Source organism: Styela clava, chromosome 3 (genome assembly GCF_964204865.1).
Source record: "Styela clava chromosome 3, kaStyClav1.hap1.2, whole genome shotgun sequence".
NCBI lineage: Eukaryota > Metazoa > Chordata > Ascidiacea > Stolidobranchia > Styelidae > Styela > Styela clava.
In genome coordinates this window covers 14,838,413-14,861,487 of record NC_135252.1, presented here as the reverse complement: position 1 = coordinate 14,861,487, position 23,075 = coordinate 14,838,413, and the positions used below count along the sequence as shown (strand labels likewise).

At 33.8% G+C, this 23,075-nt stretch overlaps 5 protein-coding genes across 9 annotated transcripts; 1 reads left to right on the top strand and 4 right to left on the bottom strand.

Annotated features, from left to right (window-relative positions):
* Positions 1 to 476: 476 nt before the first annotated feature.
* On the bottom strand, positions 477 to 1,915 carry LOC120343317 (uncharacterized). Its single transcript, XM_039412457.2, has 2 exons — positions 1,408 to 1,915; positions 477 to 877 (listed from the first exon to the last, which is right to left on the bottom strand). The coding sequence occupies exons 1-2, from the start codon at positions 1,890 to 1,892 to the stop codon at positions 646 to 648; spliced, it is 717 nt and encodes a 238-aa protein (XP_039268391.2). The 5' UTR covers positions 1,893 to 1,915; the 3' UTR covers positions 477 to 645.
* A 1,778-nt stretch (positions 1,916 to 3,693) lies between these two features.
* Positions 3,694 to 12,183, bottom strand: LOC120343373 (uncharacterized). 5 transcript variants are annotated; one of them, XM_039412527.2, is made up of 5 exons: positions 11,968 to 12,183; positions 10,093 to 10,354; positions 7,716 to 8,461; positions 5,516 to 7,187; positions 3,694 to 4,794 (listed from the first exon to the last, which is right to left on the bottom strand). In XM_039412527.2, exons 3-4 carry the CDS (start codon positions 8,411 to 8,413, stop codon positions 6,950 to 6,952), a joined length of 936 nt encoding a protein of 311 aa, XP_039268461.2. In that variant the 5' UTR covers positions 8,414 to 8,461; positions 10,093 to 10,354; positions 11,968 to 12,183; the 3' UTR covers positions 3,694 to 4,794; positions 5,516 to 6,949. The 5 variants fall into 5 exon arrangements, with proteins under 5 accessions (XP_039268461.2, XP_077967013.1, XP_077967012.1 ...); XM_078110887.1 differs by lacking the exon at positions 11,968 to 12,183 and adding an exon at positions 9,079 to 9,226 and having other exon boundaries at positions 10,093 to 11,017; XM_078110886.1 differs by lacking the exon at positions 11,968 to 12,183 and adding an exon at positions 10,657 to 11,017.
* Positions 4,557 to 5,610, bottom strand: LOC120343513 (interleukin-17D-like). Its single transcript, XM_039412714.2, has 2 exons — positions 5,516 to 5,610; positions 4,557 to 4,794 (listed from the first exon to the last, which is right to left on the bottom strand). The coding sequence occupies exons 1-2, from the start codon at positions 5,608 to 5,610 to the stop codon at positions 4,557 to 4,559; spliced, it is 333 nt and encodes a 110-aa protein (XP_039268648.1).
* A 3,035-nt stretch (positions 12,184 to 15,218) lies between the features above and the next one.
* Positions 15,219 to 16,398, bottom strand: LOC120343212 (interleukin-17C-like). The gene is made up of 2 exons (XM_039412347.2): positions 15,939 to 16,398; positions 15,219 to 15,574 (listed from the first exon to the last, which is right to left on the bottom strand). The coding sequence occupies exons 1-2, from the start codon at positions 16,367 to 16,369 to the stop codon at positions 15,340 to 15,342; spliced, it is 666 nt and encodes a 221-aa protein (XP_039268281.1). The 5' UTR covers positions 16,370 to 16,398; the 3' UTR covers positions 15,219 to 15,339.
* Positions 16,399 to 19,466: 3,068 nt separating this feature from the next.
* LOC120343241 (interleukin-17B-like) lies at positions 19,467 to 20,857 on the top strand. Its single transcript, XM_039412377.2, has 2 exons — positions 19,467 to 19,881; positions 20,119 to 20,857. The coding sequence occupies exons 1-2, from the start codon at positions 19,496 to 19,498 to the stop codon at positions 20,342 to 20,344; spliced, it is 612 nt and encodes a 203-aa protein (XP_039268311.2). The 5' UTR covers positions 19,467 to 19,495; the 3' UTR covers positions 20,345 to 20,857.
* Positions 20,858 to 23,075: the final 2,218 nt, after the last annotated feature.

The window sequence follows — 23,075 nt, the reverse complement described above, 5'->3', positions numbered from 1 at the left end:
AAAGTAATAGCTTTCTAACAAAAACACAATCTTTAGCCACTGAAAATTTCAAAGCAATTGGCCTCGTAACGATTATTTTCATAAAAACAACACGAAAAAGAATTTGACCTAAAACAACAAAATAATAATATTAAACAAAACGGTCCATATTTACACTCCGTGTCTAACTAGAAGTTTTGGATACAGTAGGCTGTTGAATGCGTTTTATTTTTAAATCGTAATAGATATTCTATATACTTTAGATATTCTAGAAAGTTCGAGTTGTTAGCCTTTCCTAAATCATGCTTCAACATGTGAAGCAGCTACTGCCTGACAAATAATAAAGCCTATCTATTCCCCATGATCTCAAAGTTCACGGCAACTTCTGTTACAGAATAGCCAAGATTTCCAGCCACTGCATTATTGACAGATTTATTTTTGCTACAAATATATCGTTATTTTTTCTTTAAATAGCAAAATTCACATTGCCACTTCGGTACTTTTATTTATTTCAATGAATAACATATTTTTTGCAAGCCAATTTAGTTTATTATATTTTAGAAAGCGAGACTTACAGGTTAGACTAAAAATTAGGAGCATAATGGACACTTGTTGATAACATATTCCACGTGATTAATGCATTGTTCATTAAAGAATTAAATGTCTTTATGTTCCTTTTGGTAATACACATGTGCAACCTAGAGTAACTTCTAGTAATGCTTTTTCACATCCCACATTCGGATTCTTACATTCACTAAATGAAACGCCTGGCTTTCGTTTCAACACGGTGATGTTTACGGTGATTGGTTCCGACACGAATGACATATCTTCATTTTTAGTTTCTGGATTTATGCATCCTTTACAAGAGCAAAACCCAAGCTTCAGCCATTGAGGAAATCTGCAGAGTAAAATTAAGAAATGAGGTAGATAGAAATCTATTTGTCAGATACACCGATACTGCGGAACAACCGATATAGGTTTTGTTTACGGGTTTATCGATAAATATTCCTTTCAATCATAAAAATCATGTATAGTTTATTCATCATGTAAAATCATTTATATTCCAGGGTGACCTAAAAACAGAAGTCATAAATATGTTAATTTCCTTCATGAAAATGAAGAAAATTTATTTAACACTTGTAATCTTGAACTTCTATTTGTGTATGATCCAAAAGTTTTAGGAATCTAAGACGCTCTCCCCAAATTTTTGACTCTCTAGAATGTGTTCGAAATGGCATGGGTTTGTTTTTTGGGTACAAATTACTCAGTACAATTGTAAATGGTGAGTTACTCTATAAAAGTAATTGAGCAAATGTAGTGAATTATTTTAAACAGGATCTAATACTATTATGTTGTAAGTGGCAATATCAATTCTTTCCCTCAACGTAGAATTTTGTGTTCAAAATCATTCTCTAAAAGGAAACTTACCTTAGAGGATCGTAGTGGGCGCATGACTCCCAAGGTGAAAAGCTTCTTTGAATTGGAGTTTTTCCCGACAAAAGTGAACTATAACTTGGACAGGATTTCGTACATTGAAATCCAGTATTTGATGATAACGTCCGAGAAATAGAAGGCATAGTAAATCCATCTACTGGAGGAGTGGGAATAGTAAGAGCTCTAGCGTTTGATGATAATTTACGCATCCTTTTGCTGAACCTTTTCTCATCGTTATTTTTAACAAATGCTCGTACTTTACGGCCCATTTTCACGATATTGGGATCAGATGCAACTTGATTACAAAGCTGTTTCATTTTCCAAGTTTTGAATAGTTTACATTGAGATCTGACTTGGAAATGCATTCGTTTTGGAATCGTTCGTAGTTTGCTGGTGGATCCTTTCTTTTCTTGGGCAGCCCCGACACTAATCACATTAATTAGAAGTATAACTACCAACCACAAACTCGCGAATGTCATCCTTATTAGATTTGTTTTAAATAATATAATCTACGTACGAAAATAAGAAAGTAATTTGTTTGTTGAAATACAAAACTCAGAATAATATACACTATCAATACACTAATACACAGCCGTATACATCCTGGTATTTCGAAAACTTATTCTAAATTTCAGATCGAACGAATACAAAGTGAAATGATTCAAAAATTTCCGCGAAGCTACCCTCAGGCACGTTGGTTATAGAGATCAAACGCGGTTACATAGTACGTCTGGTTCGTTGTTGCAGGGTCAGTATAATTTAGATGAAGTGTGTGCTTGAGACAGTTTGCACGATATGCATAATATATACACTGATATATATTAATATAATATAAGAGACTACATAGTAAGTGTATATATGTTAAATTATTAACCATGAAAAGTGAATCGCTTTGGTATTATTATGATTATGTTGTTGTTATTTTTGTAAGAATTTCATTTCTTCTTCTTGTTGTGAAAGAATTGCCTTCCCCATCAACTAATGGACCATTTTATTGAAATTTTTAGTGTTCATAAAAAGACGGGAGGCTCCTTCTTTTTTTCATTTACAATATTTCTGTGGGCTTCACGTTTTTTGTGTGCGATGACGTCTACAAAATTATAAGTTGCGCACCCTGTGGCGGTTCCGCGTCCTCGTTCGTCGTTCTCTGGTGGTCAGGCGAAGTCGTAAGGACTGAGGTACAAATGAACATATTTTCAGAGGAATATATTGAGAATCTGTTTTATTTCAAATTCATAGTATGAACAAAATAAAAATTTTTGAGTCAAAACATATGCCATTCATGTACTAATGTTGTTTTTACCCTTCATTTTAGTTTAAATTTTCTTTTTTCTATTTCGGAACTGCTAGATTGAAAATTTGGTATTAATATTATTATAAATATATACAATTCATTGGGTTACGCATTCACGCGGTATCTATAATTATGATTAAGAGAGTGAAAAACATATCTGAAATATGTAAACAATCATGCCATTGTGTGCATGTGTGAAAGTCATTTTGACAAAACTTTTAACACTGGAAGGCGCTGTTGCGATGAGGATGAAATGTGGTTTATTTCAATAGTATCGTTCCATTCACACGGGGACGCCAAGAATGCAATCTGACAGTATTTTCCGTATTCATTGCTCTTATTGTAGGTATCACACAATGTGCAGTAGTTATAATAATTCCCATTTCTCTAAATATGTTCCATGAGACTCGCCCACACTTTTCTTACTGTTGTGCGGCTATAGAACGTTTCAGGTGTTACATGAAATGATCTGAAACGTCGAGATGTAAGTTTTCGCCTTCTACAAATTAGACCTATGAGTCTATGACCGACGCACAGAGTCAATTATGCGACAATGAGGTGAAATTTTTTTGTATCATGATCAAGCAACTTGCATATAGGGTAAATAATACAATAATTTTAGAATCAATGTGTTCGTCGTAGGATTCTGATTAATGTGAAAAAGTACTTCACGAGTTCTATGACGGTGAATGGATTGACCAAATTTTTTTTCTTAATGTGAGTTACGATGTGGTTATATACGTTAATATAATTCAATTCTGCCACCATTATTTCGTCGATCATTGAGTATGTGGCTAACAATATGACGGATGACAAGATTGCGTCAGTTACTTTCAGCTAAGCAATGTTCACTTCCCCAGATAACCAAACTTGGCTCAGAGTCGCAATAATTCTCACTCATTTACAGCTAACTACGATACGATAGCTAGGAAGCAAGCGAAACACTGCTTCGAAGTAGAAGAATTTTTTTATTCAAAGTCATGTAGTTCTGCATTGATATATAGTCGACTGAACTGGCACAACTCACGAGAATTTGACAAATCAAATGTAGCTTCTGTTTAAAGATATTTTAATATATCGGCAGTGTTGATCAAATAAATAGATTCTATTGGACATAAAATTATAATATCTTGCCTTAGATATTTGGTATAAAATAAAAGTTCACCAAAATATAATAACACGATAATAAATATAAGTATATAAAGTTGAAACAACGTTTCAAGCAAATAATATATCCTTAACAAGTTAACATGGAAATAGTATAAAAGTAAAAAATCGTTAGAATCGGATAGTTTGACGTTTTGTGTGTTGTGACTCGAAGATAAACAGACATCGATGGGATAGTCTTCCAACTTCGCAAGCACCGATGCAACTTTGCACTTTTGGTATAATAGATCTCTTTTTAGGATATTTCAGAACACATAATAGGTAGTTGTCTTGATTTTTCATTTAATTTTCACAAAAAAAATATTATTGAAGCTTTAAGATGTATTGATGCTGCCCACACTGTCTAATTCATTAGGACTTTCATGTTGTTACGTCGTAACAAAATGAGATACCATAAATTTCTCAGCATCTGCTAATTTACTTTGAAACGATTATATTTAAAAACGGTCTCGGTTCATCAATGATTACGTGAAATAAATTATTTTATCAGGTAAAATTCTGGTCTTGAAACAAAATATTTTGGGCTATTGGAGTTTGATTATTTCTCCTTGAACTCGTCAACATCCTATTCAGTGACGCATAATCGGAGGGATCTCAGATAATTTCACCATTGACGTTTAGATGTCGTTCGTCAACCAACTATCTTTCGTCTTCTACTACAATCGAATTTTTTTCATCTACTTTATACATTCTGAACATTGGCAATTTGGCAATGACATCCGATTGGTATTTTTTGAGTCGTTTCTTCGCAGATTTTTCGATTACACTTGCTGAATGGATGCTTTAACGAGAATTTTCGAAGAACATTTATCTCAACGTGAATTTCCTTGGATAGAACGTTGCCATGAATTTCAGCTCCAGTGAATGGATGTAAGCATCCGCTACATAAGCACTGAGCGACATTTATCCACTGGGGATACCTGAAATAGCAAAAGATAGTAAAATTATTTTATGAATGTAAGAAATACTTCACACACGATACCGTGTGATGAATACCGTGTATTCATAATATATGTACAAGGTATTACCAGAGATAAATATCAGCAGTCAAAAAGATCCGCGTATTATTACTTTCAGTTACTTACTTATTACTAATTTAAGAGTGTCGGGGGATTTATTTCTGTACTAGGTTATAATAAGAAAATCAAAGTTTTCGCGGATTCCGTATTTTACCGAAAAATAGACAATGAGGAGCAGATAGCATATTTGTTATAAATAATTAATATGTGGGCGTTCCTAACGCAGCCAATTAAACAACATTAAACGCACATCGCTTCAAACTTTGCATATGTATTTATCTACCTCATCAAATTGAAGTCGGTAAAATAAAATATTTACTCTTTATTTAACCTTTTTTTTCGATGTGAATTTTTGAACTAAACTTTAGAATATTCAAGGTATAATTCATACTTCGGGTAACCCAACGCCATATCAATTAAGGGTGTGGCTATTAGAGTATAACATGATGTGGAGTGCTGTTTTTTTTTATTATTTTTTACTGATCTAATGCAGTAAACCCGCCATTCCTATGATGTACAATTGTATCGTATCATTTTCAATTCATTCGACGACAAATACCACATGTCCGGTATTACACGGTTCAGTCCAGAAAATTGTTGTTATAATGAAACGCGTACATACCTTAAAGAATCGTACTGCATACAATATTTCCACGGAGACAAACTAGACATATTATCATCAGTTCTCTTCAACTCTTCTCCATCTGGGCAATTCATTTTTTGATCACAAACGTTTTGAACCACGTGTTCCGAAATAAATTGGAAGTGTAATCCTCGACCGATAATAAATGGAAAAGTCAATTCTCTGTCGTCTATAACACCTTTTGTGCCGTTTCCCATATTTTTTAGAATGGGATTCTTAGATATTCTTATACAGGCACTACGCATATCCCGGTTCCGAATATCAAGGCACTGCTTATATAGCTGTTCATGGTGAGGAGTTGCCTTCATTGGTTGCTGCTCTCTTTTGTCAAAAAGACCACCGGGCGGTCCATTCAGTGGATTGTATATTGTTGTATCCGGCGTGCATTTCGTTCCCTCCGGTGTAGAAATACATTTTCCCGTAACAATGGTGATTAGCCAATAGAGCATCAGATTTAATATTAGAATACATTTCATAGTATTCGTCGTTTAGTTTGTATTTATTATATTATATTATTAATTATCTACAAAAAGCAAAACAAAACAATTTAGACACAATGCAATACGATAAGAATTTTGTAGTAACTTTTTCTGTAGTATAATAAACATGTCATATATTATATAACCATTTAATTACAGTTTATAATTCAGGTATTAAATTATATTATTCAAGTATTATACTGATGCATGTTATGAACGCCAAAAGTGTCCTTATCCTAAAATGCTAGTCCTCGCATAATAATGATACGAACAATCGACACTAAATGGCATCAAATAGTAAATGCTGCTAAGTGGATCGTTTTATGCTTTTGTGTTGTCTTATTTTAGCATTGTGTAACTTCGAGTCACGAAAGCTATTTCAGTAAAATGAAATAATCAATCAAATGTCCCGTTTTGGAATTCGCAAAACAGAGGCCAGGCTGTCTCGACTCGTTTGAGTTACACCTGCGTAAAATGATAAATTTATTTAAAATCGAAGAAAATCCACGATTACACAAATCTAATGCATTAATTCAATCTGGGATTAATTGTTTTATAATGGGACATATTAGGTCACGAATAAACGGTGGGGGACCAAGGTTTATTGTGCGTGGTAAATTAGGTGTCTCGAATAATATTAATAATAATTTTTTACACTTTGTATCTTAAGTTGTGATTAATGATAAATTTGATCTAAAAAAACAATTTTGTTATAGCACCAAATAGAAACACTAGAGATTAAACTCTCACTCGAATATCGCTTGAATTCTTTAGTCAGCAGAGATCATAAATACATGGAAACAATGGACAATAGAATTTTAGCATTAGGAAAATTTAAATATTACGAAAAGTAATACAAAAAACATATCAATAATAAAATAAAAATATCACGTAAGTGGGAAGAACTTGATTCTTAATTTCTTATGTCGAATATTCACTTTACACGTAAATCAGCTAATGCGCAATGACATCCTATCGCTACACTTTGTACCTCCTCTCGGCAAGTTTTACGTGTGCATTGACCAAATGTTCGGGTCAAAATGTCTTTTTTGAGAACATTAATGTCCACTCTCAATTCTTGGGACACCACGTCACCGACTTCTTCTTGTCCAGTCCGGTAGTTAATGCAACCTCCACAAAGACATTTTGCCACGTTAATCCATTGCGGGAATCTATAACAAAAATCACAATTTCATTATAATTACATTGTTTCGATAAGTATATTCTACAATATCCCCACAGCGAAAACTATTCATTCAATGTACGTAATAAGAGATCAAGTCCAGCTTATGAAATCCACGCACTTTACGGAAACCAAATAACGAACCCCCAGGAAAACAAGGAACTACTGAGCACGCGTAGAATATTTATAGGTAACTATGTACATGGCACCCTGTGGCTTCATCGTTAAGTCACGTTTGGCCAAAAAGATTTCTGTGCACATTTTACGTCAAACAAATTAATTCAATAAATTTGACCACAGTATTTCATTATTACTTACATATTTCACGAATCAATTGACGGCGACTAGCTATTTTTATATTATGTTACTGTTATAATTTGACTGATACATGATTTAAAAACCGCTACCAGTTCATATCATATTAATGATATTCATCCACCAATAAGTAGTATTTTAATAGTTTTAACGCTAATAAAATAAATACTACAACAAAAAGTTCAGACTCCACCATTCTTACCTATTCGGGTCATATTCGCGACACATGACCCACGGCGATAAACTTAATAGATTTTTCCGAGTTGGTCTGTCGTCCACTGTATAATCGGGGCAGGTTTCTGGTTCATTGCATATTGTTTGTGTCCCAAGCGTTGGCTTGAGAAATGAGAATCCTCTCGTTATAAGCAGAGTCGGTTGATTGTTTTCTTCTTCTCCTATATATCCCTTTACGTCGTCCATACCTTTAAGAATTGGATTTTGTGCTACTCTTATGCAAGAATCTCTGAGAGACTTGAATCGAACGTTTTTACACTTTTGCAAAATATTACTGTTGTTGGCAGTTGGCGTTAAAGTAAAACTGCGTTCAAATTCATTCTGGGAGTCATTTGTAACAGTTGTCGTTGTATTCGTTGTGGTAGGTTCTGCTGTTGTAGTAGGTTCTATTGTTGTAGTAGTGCTTATGGTATTGGCTATGGTGGGTGTCGTTGGCTGACTCGTGATCTGCTCCGTTGTTACCCTTTTCGTAGAAATTGTAGGGTGCACACGTTGTATTATTGGGTAGGCATACTGGTAGTTCAATGGGTACATGTAAGGTTGGTTGATAATTCCGCGCCACATGTTCCAATTCGGTGCATAGGATCTTCGAATTCTATCGCCTTCTGATCTTGCGAGAACTAATATTGTTACCAATAAGATGCCGACGTATTTTAATTGAATCATCTTGGTGCAATAACAGCAGAAGCACGTCGAACTATCCCGAAACTTTCGCTGGAAGATAATATAATTTTTGCTTATAAAGGTCATTTTGCATGAGTTTTTTTTTTTACAAAAACACTCAATTATTGGTTAAGTTGTTGAACCTCAAACTTTAAAAATTAGTAAAATTGATCAATATTTTTTTCGCAGCAAAAAAAAATTCGATATAGTTGGGGTTTACAAATATTTTATAAAAAAATCTAATAAATTTCAACTCTTTCGTTCTCGTAAATACTAATTCTGATCAATGGGGTGTATTGTGTATTCTGCGTAAAAATTACTCTACGCTAAGTGTGCAAACTCTTCTAATTATTATCCGTCGATTCGAGTTCTGGATGATAAAAAATCTATAAGCGGGTTAGCATTTGCACGCAAACTCATCTGAAAATTGCGCAAAGCTGTATTTGGCCAAGTGCAACGATTTTGATTATGTTCTATCTATATATAACGATTAAAATCATTATTTAAGACACATTTATAGTGTATTTTAATACTTTGAGTCGCACGTTTCTGACTTCGCTCTATTTTGTTAGCATTACTCCATAAATATTATTAGCGTTTTCTCGTTTGTACTTGTCGTCAGATATTCCTCAAGCCAAGATAATATAAACAATTCACCTTCAACCGACCTGGTAAACCTCACTATTGCAATGTCCACCAGTTTTCGTGAGAATTTATTTGCTCATGTTTCGGATACGAATAATTAACTTCATTTGATGATTGTACGCAACCGCAACACGATCAGAAAATACATTGCGTAAACAACGAAGCAGGAACCTGGGGTAAAACAATACCAAACATCACGGATTGTTTAGTCATGTGGTGAAATTATCACTTTTTCTTTGTTCGACCTCAATTATACGACAAACAATTTTTTAATAAGTGAAACTCACAGTTTTTACTTTCCGTGTTGACGTACCTAAACGTATTATATACTAATTATATTTGAGCCAGATATTTTTATGAGCCCACTTTGGAAACGAAAATTTCTAGATCTAGAAATTGTTTTTTATCTAGATATTGTTACCTATATACAAACCATACATATGCAATTTTTTGTAAGAAAATGTATTGTCTTGCAAATGTGAGTAAAGAGTAAGTTCAGAATTTAATTGAATCCACTAACTAACCACAACTAAGTATTTAAGCGCCAAAAATGTACAAGATAGTAATTGCTTTTCCAGAAATCATATTTGATTTAATTGAAATATACGTACGTTTGCCACACGTCATACTAATTTATTATACGTTGATTAATTACCTCGGATTCCAAAACGTCGGTATTTTTCGAGTATTCGTGACAGCGCAAAGAAATATCTCGAGTGGCTTAAATTCATTATCAAGTAATTCCTGCGGAAATCCAATGGTCGTGAAATCAGTCTACATGTTTAAACTGTGCGAGAAAAAAATCTTACTTGACAATAAGTGTCTAACTATGTTATTAACATGGCTTAATTCGATAAATTTTAGCCTTTAACGCGGTATAATCCGAATAATTAAAAAAAATATGGTTCCTCTTCGGCGTAGTCCCGACGTCTGAGACATACAAACGTTTATGCAGAAAGGAATGTAAATAGACAAGAAAATCTTCCATGAATTTTTAATATGGATATCGTACACAGGCTACAATCATGAATATTTACATTTTCGAATTACCCAGAGTTCTTCATTCCATTTATATCAACTTGCCATCTGAGCAATGATCACAGCATAAGTGTAGCCTTCCAGAGAACATCGACGTTTTTCTATTCTGTTTTCTCATTACAGATGCTGAAGCCATTCCCTGGCGGAGTTTCACGGCATTTGTATCTTCGACAATCAAATCTTGTCGTTTTATTCTTTTCCGGTACGACACCAATTGTACTTTCTCTATTTACTTCCGTTTTTGACGTAATTGATGAAATTCTGGTGTATCAAGCGATTAATTCTTAATTCTGTCATCTTAATATGCTAACCAGTTTTGTCTAATTTAGTTCCCATTTCACTTTTTGTCGATGGCTTATGTAACTAGTACAATTCCACCTAATTTCGATGATTGAAACCTACTTTCAACTTTAAATATTTTCTCATGATATCATGAACAGAAATTACCTGAAATGATTCGCAATGACCACCAATGCTCATTGACATCCAAAAGTATTTGTGATGACCGTACGAAAATTATACTAACTATACTATTTTTTTAATCACAAAAAATTAAAACATACCAAGGAAATGGTGTAGAATCTGCTTCAACGGCACGATTGAGAAATTGTCGTGACATAAAAAATGATAAACGCATAAAAATAGCACTCATGGAGGCATCACAATAAACTAGAATTCAAAAAGTTTTCGAATAATAAGTGCAGTTGTAGACAACATCACTTCCACTTGTTATGATTTCTGATTTGAGTTGTAGTAATTTTTAGTCAGTCATAATGAGATGCAGTTTAAAAAAATATTAGTGTTTACAAATTGCTTGATCGTAATTCATATTCATATCGATGGTTTACCCGACGCTCTTCATTGATGAACACTGTCTATCTATGAGCAATAATATTTCTTCCACACGCAAACACACAACTATTCGTATTTATTTTATGATCTATGATTATATTACACCCTCGATGGTAATTAAAAAGTACTAAATTGAAAAGCATTCTCTTGATTTAATACAACTATCGAACTTGGATTATGAGTAGACAAACGTCTAGAGGCGCCACCTTTTTCTGGGGTCAAAGTTAACGATGTATCTATTTTCGTCATCATTGTCTGTGATGTTTTTTCGGACCAGACAGTTTTTACTATTATTGACGTAATAAATGCGATAGAACATTCTCGATTTCACGACCACGTTAACGTAAAACATAAGTAATTGGTTTAAAATGCACATAAAATACGGTAGCAATATCCAAATTAAGTAATTTAAGGCATTCTCACTGTGAAAATACTAACTGCTTGTGGTACTATTCAAACTAAATACCAATTAATCACTAACCAAATCGCCGGACATGCCAATGAAATGTACCTTATTTTATTATGAAGAATGGAAGTATTGCATGTTGACTTGTATACTTTGTCTAGACGGGAATTGTCTTGAATGCCTCATTAAAGGTTATGTAGAATTGCCAAACGATATCGTTCAAACTACTCCTGTTATTTATGTATTTAAAGGAAGTAACGTGGGTGCAATGACATAGTTCAGAACAATATGGTCACGATTTGGGGAGCGTTACACGGTTCTTGCATACAAAGTACAATTATGATATGTTTCTTAAAATAGAAAATGGTTGGCGCAATCAGACATACCTCTTCTGACATTTGCATTTGCCATGAAAATGTAATTTCCCTATTCAATACTTCTTATAAATCAATTCCCGAGTTGCCAGGTGATAGCCACGTCGAGTTCACAAAGAGGTCATTCGCACGTTTTTGACAAGTTATGTTAGACTTTTCCATGTGATATTCATTTTAGAGCGGTGGTCAGATTTGACATATCCGACGTCATAAATATTACAAAACGAAAAGAAATATTTTACCTGCTTTTTGACAATGTCGTTGGTGATGGGTTTCGTACTCTGGTGCTCTTGTACCTTTCTTTCTTCCATACACAATTCTGGATAATGTTTTTTAAAACATGCCTTGTAAACTTTACACTTCTCTATGTACAAGTATAAATTTTAACTATGGTATATACTTTATGGTATACGAATCGCAAATGAAACGATTCAAATTTAATTAAAAATAAAACTGCAATTGATAGCTTGTTTACGACATACAGACGGCCCTGTCTACTTGTGTATGACAAAACCTCCGCAGTACATCCGTGTTACAAATTTCACACGTTCAATCGACGATTACCATCTCGGTTTATATCTACAAATTAACATTTCACGGTAGCTCGATTTACTTGATAAAAACAATTAGTAATAATAGTTAGATGTCTCAAAGTCGGCTTTGAGTACTTGTATAGCATTAAGTAAATGTAAGCTTTATGCTGTTGAGGCCAGCCAACTTAACAATATCTTGCAATAGAACTAAAAAGCCGCTGTTCGGTCGGTGCCTAAATACAATTTTTTGTATTGAACACATTCAAACTATTTTATTTGTTGATGAACACACCTTACAATATTATAAATAACAGATATTAATCAGGTTTGTAAATTCAAAAAATGTTTGATTTTGTTATTCTGTTTATATTTACAATTTTTTAATTAGCAAGATACGTCAAGTGATAATTTGGTTGTTTATGTTATTGGTTAAATTGAAAAAAGATCTCGTAGAATGATATCAAACTGCTGCGAGCAAAAAAACCGGTATTCGAAGAAAGATCGTATAAGGTATGAATATTCATCGATTAGTACATCGGTATTGTACCTCACGAGTCTACGTAGAAGTCAATCGATTAACTTGCTCGGAATGTAAATTACGTTTGCCGACTCCTGATTCCTTCACTGTCATTCTATTCATTTTCAATGTTTTCATTTCTCTGGCACAAAATGCTATATTATATACCCATAACCTACAAAACAACCGTCCAGACATCTAACAATATCACACGATTCTTCAGCAGACAAACTACATCATCTCATATTGTGAAAGCCTTTTATAACTTAGCGGTATCACAAAAAAAAACGAAAAATAAATGTGTTGGCGTCTTTAAAAAAAAACTTTTATTTTTCTCACTCTTAGCTGAGACAATGCATTAGCCAGTGCTCGTCAACTTTTTTTTTAATAGTACACCCTTTCAACCCTTTCTCAAAGTCTGGTACATCCCGCCCATCCTACATTTTTAATACGTAAAACAACTCATTAATTGTTCAGATGTTATATATATATGTTTATGTCGACGCAATAGTTCGATATTTAGATAATGTGAACGTTGCTCTTGGATTCCGTCGGGCATTTGTGCAAAGCGAAGTAATACTCTTGTTTCCAGTGCCCCTTTCATTAGAGCAGTGGTTTCAACCTTTTACTGACAACAAACCATTTTGTGTATTTTACTCCAGCCGCGTACCACCAACAAAATCCCGTTCTTTGGGGCGGAGAACAATGCCACAAAAAAACGCGGTATGGAAGTCCTTTATGCTACTATATCCATTTTTAGACTGCCATGCAAAGTTTTAACATATTAATTATGAGCACTAACAACGTATTAATTGCATGCAAAATCGCGAGAGAATTTGCGTCTACCGTCAGAGCTGAAAGGCTTTAATTATTGCCGCCACTGCATTGTCGCAAACACCGGGCGAATCTATTAGAATTAGAAGGTATACTTTCGCTCCGACATGCTTAAATATTTATTCGAAAACTTACTGATAAATGAGCCATAAAACTTAAGATTATGCCTATCCGCCAATACATATAACAGATAGCAATAGTATCAGCCGTATGATGTATCAAGATATCGCGGGTCACTTTCAGATGGGGAAATTCATTGCGGCCGCAAACGTTTTTACAAAACTTGAACACCAGCCAAGTTCCGATTCACGTTAGAATTTACAAAATACATAAAATCAAGTTTAGGATAGAGCTGGACAAAATATTCGAATATCGTATCGACAGCAAAACGCATTTGCGGATTTCTGAAGAACACACGAGAATCTGCACACACATCTTTCGCTAACAGACAAAGACCTCAAAATTGAGCGTTATATTTGCAGTTTACTGTTCTAATGTCTGGTAACACGTGACCTGAACATGGCGCGTTGCTGAATTAAACGCTCGGACAGTAGAAAGCACTTGCGTATTTCTGACAAACACACACTGCACACACTTTTCGCTACCAGACAAAGACGTTAAAATTGAGTGTTATATTTGCGTTATAATGTGTTTTGCGTTTATAATGCGTTATGTGTTTTTTTAACGGAAAATAACGTAGGCACGACAGAATAATACAACGAACCCCGAAACTAGTGGCAAAGATATTGTTCACTTTTTATTTTACGTTGGCGATAAGGACGATCAAAATTCAAAGACGATACGAGATAATAATCAAAATGAAGCTAATTTGGAAATTTGGGCTGCAAAATAGTTCCTATAACTTTCCTCAGCGTCTCTTCGCCGATGATCGCACAGTAGCTTTCGAGTTTGTCGAACAGAACGCGCAGTTCCGCGAAAAAAAAAACTTAAACAAACAGCGATGTCCGCCTGAGCGCAAGACTTTATACATGCGTGATAAAAAAAAACGAAATGTTGATGTAGATGGCCGAAACAATCACGCCATAATCACATTCTCAGCTTATTAGACTACTTCTTCCAGTGCCAACCTGGATGAACTCCAGTGTCAGTCCCAGTCTCACAGAAGTACCGCTAAGAAATTATCGAACTGTTACGAAAGGATATCGTGACTTTAAAATCATGATAAGCAGATATCAGAAAATACCAGACATAGATTATGTATAAATTGACACGTGTAGGTTAGTTAGATAGATATCACATACCATTGCCAATTTTAGCGTATTTAATTAGCATATCATGTGTTGAGTGTGTAGCTTACAACATTCGAAACGGTAAACCCTATTGAAGTGGTACGCCCCCTGAACTTTCTGGTACACCCTGGGGTGTAGCCCACTATACACCCGGTTAACGAGCACTGATTCAGACGTTATACTTCCTCATTCTACGAATGAAATGTTTTATAGATAAAGTGATATGTACGGTTCTCATACAATTTTTTCTTTTTAAACGAATCAGAGCAAGTACCGTTAATTTGTTTATGCCGTGCGATTGTAATGATAATAATGATGCACATGTCAGGCCTCGACATCTAATAAAAAAGCACTTGTACAACAAATTTTCAATTAGTGTTTATTAATATACATTTGAAATACCATGACGATTACCAAGAATATCAAATAGATGAGACAGCAGAGTTCAAAATAAATTTTGCCATGTCAGGTTCCATTTATTTAGTGTTCCGGCCATGTTGGTATATGACAATGGCATCCAACATCTACACTAATTTGCTTTTCCCAGCAAGTAAGATTTGTACACTCCGCAAACGAGCTTATGGCACGTGAACGCATGATAACAGTTATCATGACTGTAACAGGTTTAGATACAACGTTTCTGTCATGTTGTCCGGTATTGAAATCAATGCATCCTTTACACAGACATGCTGCTTCATTGAGCCACTGCGGAAATCTTAAAAAAGAGAATAAAATCTGAAAGATATGGAATGACGTGGCAGCTGGATGCAAATAAATCAAATTTTGGTGACTAGCTTATCTTAATTATCTTCTGGGGCCACTTTTGAATTAGAAAAGAGGGGAATTTTCATGTTCAGGTATTGCCTACCTTACCTATTACGCTCCGGACAAGGCGTTAGTAGATGAGGCCAGCAGCTCATGATTAACAAAACAATTTCTTATTCTATGTGAAAATCCGAGTCAAAGTAGTAGGTTTCATTTGATTTAAACTAGACTTAAAAACTTAAAATGATTATGTCTGTAGATATGGAAAATTCGAATTCAGAATATCTAGTCTGAAATAATTTTAAGTCACTTACCGTGTAGCTTTAAAGTGTAAACAGTAGTCCCAGGGAGCACTGCTACGTAGGTTTTCTTTATTTTGGGGAATGTTTGGAGGTATGGGACACGGAGTATTTGTTCGACACCTCAGAGAAACGCCTACCCCGTTGTCTGCATCATTTCGTTGTATACTGAGTTGGTGACGGTGTGACGTAAGTTTTGTAGAAAGATCAGATAGCATGAATTTTCCAACCTCATACTCTTTAAATAGATCCTTCATTGATTTCATGTATGCATGACTTTGTAACTGAGCATGATGGGTACTCCCGTAAGTTCGCTGACAAGCATTTCTGAGTTTTTCGGTCTTGAACTGTTCACACATGCGCTCATTAAATTTTGGTAGTAACAATTTTCCAAACGAACTTGACCAACAGAGGGATATAATGAGAAGATAATCTGGGGCGTACATTATGGATACTTAACGTTAGAAAACAAAAAGTACAAATATATTTAACTTAGTTAGATACAGTATTTTACCTGAAACAGTTCCCCGATGAAATTACAGATGGACTGACCACGGTGAATATGCTTTCCCTTTCGGCACGTTTTAATTTTACTTTTTTATTCGCGATAAATTCTATTGTACGATAGTCAATTGTTTATTGAGGTAGTCTGCCCATATTAGCCGTGTAGAATTAAGAATCTAGTGCTCTCGACCAGAATTTATTTGCATGGACATCTCTATATCAACCCAAATACTAGGATATTCAATGCCCAAGTTGTAAACTTTTCTTGTCCATGTGAATAGTCAGAGACGACATGCGCGTAGTCTAACGGAACTTTTAGTCCAGTATCAATTTCATTTTACATGGTCCCGTGTTTATTGCAGTATTGTTGCATCTTATTGGTCATCTTGGATTAGAATCTGCTCCGATCCAACTTTGTTCGATTTCAATAAACTAAACAAGACTATGTCTACCTAAACATTATCGGTTTTCACAAGTCACAACCGCAATATCGTTTATCAGGCAGTCAGTTGAAAGTTTTGTATAAAGCTGAACCAGCATCGCCCTCTGCATTTATGTTCTGATACGCTCCAATTTTTACACTATTTCATTATTACGCGCGGCTAATTCTGTTGGATGGCGTTACAAGATCAATTATAAGAGGGATTATCTTCTTGTTAAATCATTACCTTGTTCATTTAATCTGGGGAATATTATCACGTTTTTGTATTTTCAAGCAAATTTCAATTTATATTCAATAAAACTTGTCATCTATAATTTCCAATGTTGTAAACATTCATCCGTTCGTGTGCTGGAGTTGTTGACCATTTGCGTTGTAAGTTACATCATGGTGACTGACTTTTTGAAGTGAATCGTTTGTTTGGCTTCCAAATTGTATACTGATTGTACAACATGCTTGAATATTTTGTAGAAAATCATCGTTAAATTTCTGTTTCAGGATTTTGTGACAAACCAGTGCTCTGCCTTGCCTTATAACTCAATAATGTGCCATTCAAATTATCTCTCGATGATGAAAAGCATAATGTCGCAACGGGTTTACTAATTAGTATATTTTTCTGGCAAATTATAGTAATTATTTTTAAATTGCCTCTTCAAAGTAACTCAAAGGATGCTGATGTATACTAACCTGTAGGTATACCGCCTAAGTTCGTGGTAACATCCATAATAGACTTCTCACATATGAAATTAGGACAAGAGAGCTACGCCCAAATATATGGACACGTCTGTTCGCAGTACAGTACGGTTAACCGTACCGTCAGATCACAGTCTACAAATATATTCACACCAAGCGAAGCAGTACAGTAGAACACAAAATGGCGTCCGATGTCCGCAGAACGTTTAATGACGTCATAGCAAACAAAAAAAATCTCACAGAGCTAACAGAAATATTTGAACTAAATAAAAGTAATAGCTTTCTGGAGAAAAACTTCATCTTTAACCTGTAAAAATTTCGAAGCAATCGGTCCAGTAATGAAAGAGAAAAGCGTTTTTTTTATATTTTCCACTAGATGTCCAAAAAGTGTCAAAGAACAACAACAACAACAACAAGACCAACATAATGTTGGAACGATCGTTATGTCCACTTCGTGTCCAATAAGTATTACAAATTAAGTTGACATTATGCCCATGTTTATCCAGCGCGGAATTCCAACATTGATATTTTGTTGGAGATTTTGTGCGAAAGCATTGTTTTACTCGTTGGTGCATGGAGAGATAAAGCAGCTTCGGACTGGCTGCATTTTCCTCAAAAGTCGCGTTCATTCACTCAGAACATTTAAATGATTAGTTTGTGGTGAATAAAAACACTGGTATTTTAGTACAGTATCTTTAACTTGATTTACTCCTATTTATTGCAAATTTCTTATTATCTTCTCATGGAAAGTTGTTTAATATATATATGTGAGTATCTGCATGTGTTTGTACTGGGTTTCAATAGATTTACAAAGTAATCAGTACATAAAAATAAACTTGTTTGATACATATAATTATGTATTTGAGCTCCTTGCTTTATTCCTAAAAACTCACAAAATAATTACTTAATATATATACCAATTACCGTCGCGTGCGAAGACAAGAGAAAATTATTCAAAGTTTAAATTTGGAGACAACCATCATTGAATCCCACTTTGTTCAAAATCTGCCATGTCATTAACATTTCTGTTGCTGCAATCACAATCTTAATTTGTTCCTTATTACGTACTTTATTTTGAAGTTCTTTGTTGCGGTAGCGCTAATTTATCCGTTCATTAGTTAATATGCAGATTAAATAATAATTATATAAATTCTGGAAATATGTAATTAGGCTATCAGTCCTATACTTAGTTAACATTAAAATTATAGATAGAAGTTATAATACACCCACGAGTTTTATTGCTATAAGAACAAATCTTCATTGTTTTACCATACTGGACGGAGATTAAAGGTAGACTAAATCAACTGGATTTGTCTTGAATAACATTTTGTGGTAAAAAAAATTAATGCTAGTTATTAGCTTTTATTCGATTATTGTCAGTTTGTCGAACTGTCAATAAAATTCAGTGCTGTTCACCGAGAAGAGTTTCCTAGTTTGTATTAAAACAAGTCTTATACTACAAGGTTATCGACGAAATTTTGCGGTCTCATTTGCCGAACCACCCATCTTTTGATCGACTTTGTTTGCACTCCTTGATCCGTATATAAAATCCAAGCGAAGATGATGCAGAGAGTTTGTAGCAATAGGTGACGAAAATTGTTCCATAAACTAAAAGTTTTGTTGAGAGTATATTTATTACTACAGCTTCAGATATTGTGACTTTTCGATACGTTTTTAATCGCAGATTACTGATTGATAAATGTGCAATTTGTGAATATATATGTTCTCAAATAGTTGTTGTAAGTTATCCCTAGTGATCCCTTTTTCATGAAGGCCTATTCGATTTTTATTTTTGGGAGGAGTATTATTCTTGTTGTTTTATCATATTATCAACTTTTTGTAAAATATTTTCAGACTTAAATACTTTTTCATGTTTCAGAATAACGTAAATATAATGAATCAATTCATTCATTTAGTCCTCGGGTTTTCATGTTTTATGCAAGGAAATATTGTTTATACTGAGAGATACACGAAGGGTAAAGTCCCAGTTCATTCATCAATACTGTCGCAATGTAACATGTTCAGGACACAAAATTTGAAAAGTATTTGCCAACGCGTAGCTCACAATCCAACAAATATAAGGATGAACGGTAAAGTGAGACCACGAATTAAATATTACAAGAAATATTCTGATGCACCATCCTATGCTAAACCGTTTGAGGTGTTCCAGGCTAGACTGATTACAATGGATAATCAAGTAGGAAGTTCACTCGGATGCAGACCGAGATCCAGTTGCAGAGAAAATCTTCCGAAATGGGTCAAGAAGGAAAATCTTAGGAGTATCTCACCGTGGGATTATTGTTCTCATTACGACGAAACAAGGTTGGTATAACGTGTTCAAAGAATGGACAAAGTGATCAATCAACAATAAATCAGAACAAATACTATGATCACACATCATCTGTGTTGGCATATATGTTAAAGGCCAGATCGAAATAAGTTTAGGAATTTTCAACTTCTGGGGTCAAATTAAGAAAATTCATTGGGAATCAAATTAATGAGTACATTTTTTCAAGTTCAAAGATTACCTCCCAATATATGTGTATTTTTCTGTTTTAGATTTCCGCAAGTGATAACTGAAGCTTCTTGTCTTTGCAAAGGATGCATCGATCTAAACACTGGACTACATACGTGGAATGGCGTGTCAAAGCCAATTCCTGTTGTCGTTTCAGTCATCTACAGAAAATCGTATATTCCTTCGTTCGACAAGTGTACCAATTATGGGTGCTACGAAAAACTGATACAAGTTGATGTGGCATGTCATTGCTATTTACCTAGATTTTGATTTGATTTTTTTCTAGAAAATTTATACAGTTCAAAATACGTGATATGAGTTTCGATTTTTATCATTTATATTTGTTTTTATAAAACTTGAAGCGATATTTATAGAATAAATCAGAAAATTTCCCGACCTTATCTTGACTAATAAATTACAAAAATTATATATTTTATAATATCATATCGACAGATGTTGCAGTTTCAGTTTTAAAATAGTTGAATCAGGCATCAGGTATTTTATTCAATTTAATTTAAACATAAATAAATTGCTCAAGTCTCCCAAAGACATTCGCTGACGCGTTTGATACCATCGCCTAATAATAGTTGGTAATTTCTTTATATTTCATTATTTCTTCATAGACTTTGCCTTGATTTAGTTTCGTTATCTTTGAGTGAGCGCTTATGATGTCATAATTTTTGCCTAACGGAAATGATTGCTTCGTGAAACACTGATTTCTACCTTTCTGTACCATGTAAAAGGTGAATAATATAATACGTCATGATATTTTATGTTAATTCATATAAGGTAATTTTTTTTGCACATTGCATTTCTTCTTTATTTCTTGTCACAAATATATCTTGAACGTAAATGCAAAGTTGTTTTATTGTATGTAGGCAACGCTTGTTGTTAATACTGAAACCAGAATTCGGCATAATTTTGTCAATAGGATGTTTTTTTAAAATCACAATGCTGTCATTGCGGCACGTTTAAAATGATAAATTATTAATATAACTTGTTCATTGTTAACTTAGATTAAAAAGTTTAAATATATCAAGAACATGATTTGTTGCCAGGGTGAGGTTCTTAGGGGGGGGGGGGGGGTAATTCTTTTTATCGAAGAAAGGGATTGTTAGAAGCATAAAATTTACAGTACTACAGAATTCTAGTACAATTTACAGGTCTTCTCTCATTTTGACTGTAAACAATAGGCTTTCTAAAAAGGAAAAAACAAGCATTATATATATAATCTGTATTACATAATATTTTGATACATGAAACATTTATTTGAAAAACGCGACAGATAAAATAAAAAATAAAAAAGCGAACAATAGAAGAACAAATTTACATCAGTCCGATATATTTGGTTCAATTGTCACGATTTGAACTATTTTTAGCCAATGTGTTAATCGTGACATGCTGAACGACCCCGGCTACCGAAGGGCACAGGGAAATTTGTTGGATGAAATTTTTATATATTTCGCAAGTTCTTAGAAAGCAATTTTTAACCACAAAAGAGAGTATGATGCCGAGTGTCAAATCAAGACTCTCATTACCTGGTCACGATGCTGGTTGTTATCTTTTAAAAGCAGAATTTATTTTGAATGAGACAAGATTGAACTTTTTCCAGTTCATTCATTATTTCGTAATTTAAATTCATTCAAAAAAATATTTCTACTTCAAATTTCAAAATAAAAAATTCGACGTGGAAAATTGACAACGCCTCACATCTTCGCAAAAAATAAATAAATAATCATACATGTTGAACATCCCGCATCATGTTTGTTTTTAATTTAATAACTCGCAAGGTCATGTATATTTATTTAGTTTGATGTAAATCTTGTAGCCACGATATAAATTACAATCTAGCTATTTTATCATTGATTCGCCAATTTAAAAATTATACCACACCGAACGTGGCCTGAGAATATCACGCGCCTATGCGATATAACTTGACGTGTATGTTCATACTTGATACTGCCCTAAATCTATAGATTTGCATCGTGTACAATTTAATATCAAACTTTGATCAAGCATCTCTGATTCGACATAATTCGGAAATCAAATTGACATCTAAAAATAAACAATTTGTTGCTGATAAGAAATTACTTCAATTTTAAGATACACTTCTCGTCTATTTTTGGGAACATCATAAAATTATTGGATGTTATCTATTTTATGTAAGCAAAAACTTTTGATCTTTTCCACAAGTGCAAAGATTTTGCTTCGTAATCTTAACCCCCTGGACTTTGTCAGCAGTTCCGTTTTGGGAATGACATCACTAACTTGATTTTCCGGAAATTATACCGTTAACAAAACATTAGACGTTATATTTATATAAATAAATAGATAAATACTAAAACAGTAAATAAATAAATATATCTCAAATTATCAAAGAATAACCTTAGGTGAAATATTCTTTCGAGAAATGTTATACTAAATGACTAATTAATTTACGCATTAAACCAAATGCTTCTTCTTCTGCCACGCCTGTATTTGATTGAAATTTCGTAAATTGAAGTTTTGAAGAAAATTGACGTAGCTACGCAGTGTCACACGAAATGAACGTTAAATACATAAATTCGTCGTAACAATTTATAAATGTTCATTTTTGTCAACTTGACATATCATTGCGTGCTGACGTACGAATAAACCAACGTAATTCTACTGACGCATGGGATAATTTTAGTCATTTTTTCACGTTAATTTCGTCACTGTTCAAAAGATTGTGATCTGTGATTCCCAGAAAAATTGCAGGCATCATATAATTGATCTTACCGCTGGTTTGAATCAGTGACGTTAAAATTCCTCTTTAAAAAAATGCAATTTTTCGAGACTTACATGGTTCTAATTACAAAAAAAAAAAAAAAATAGTAGATAAAAAAACTCAGAATATAAAAAATAACACAATGGCTATTTACACATATATTTTTATTTCTCAAACGGTCAAAAATCGGACCCCTAGAACATATGTGACACGCGAGAATCCGAAGTAAATATGGTATTTCCAATGAAGGTT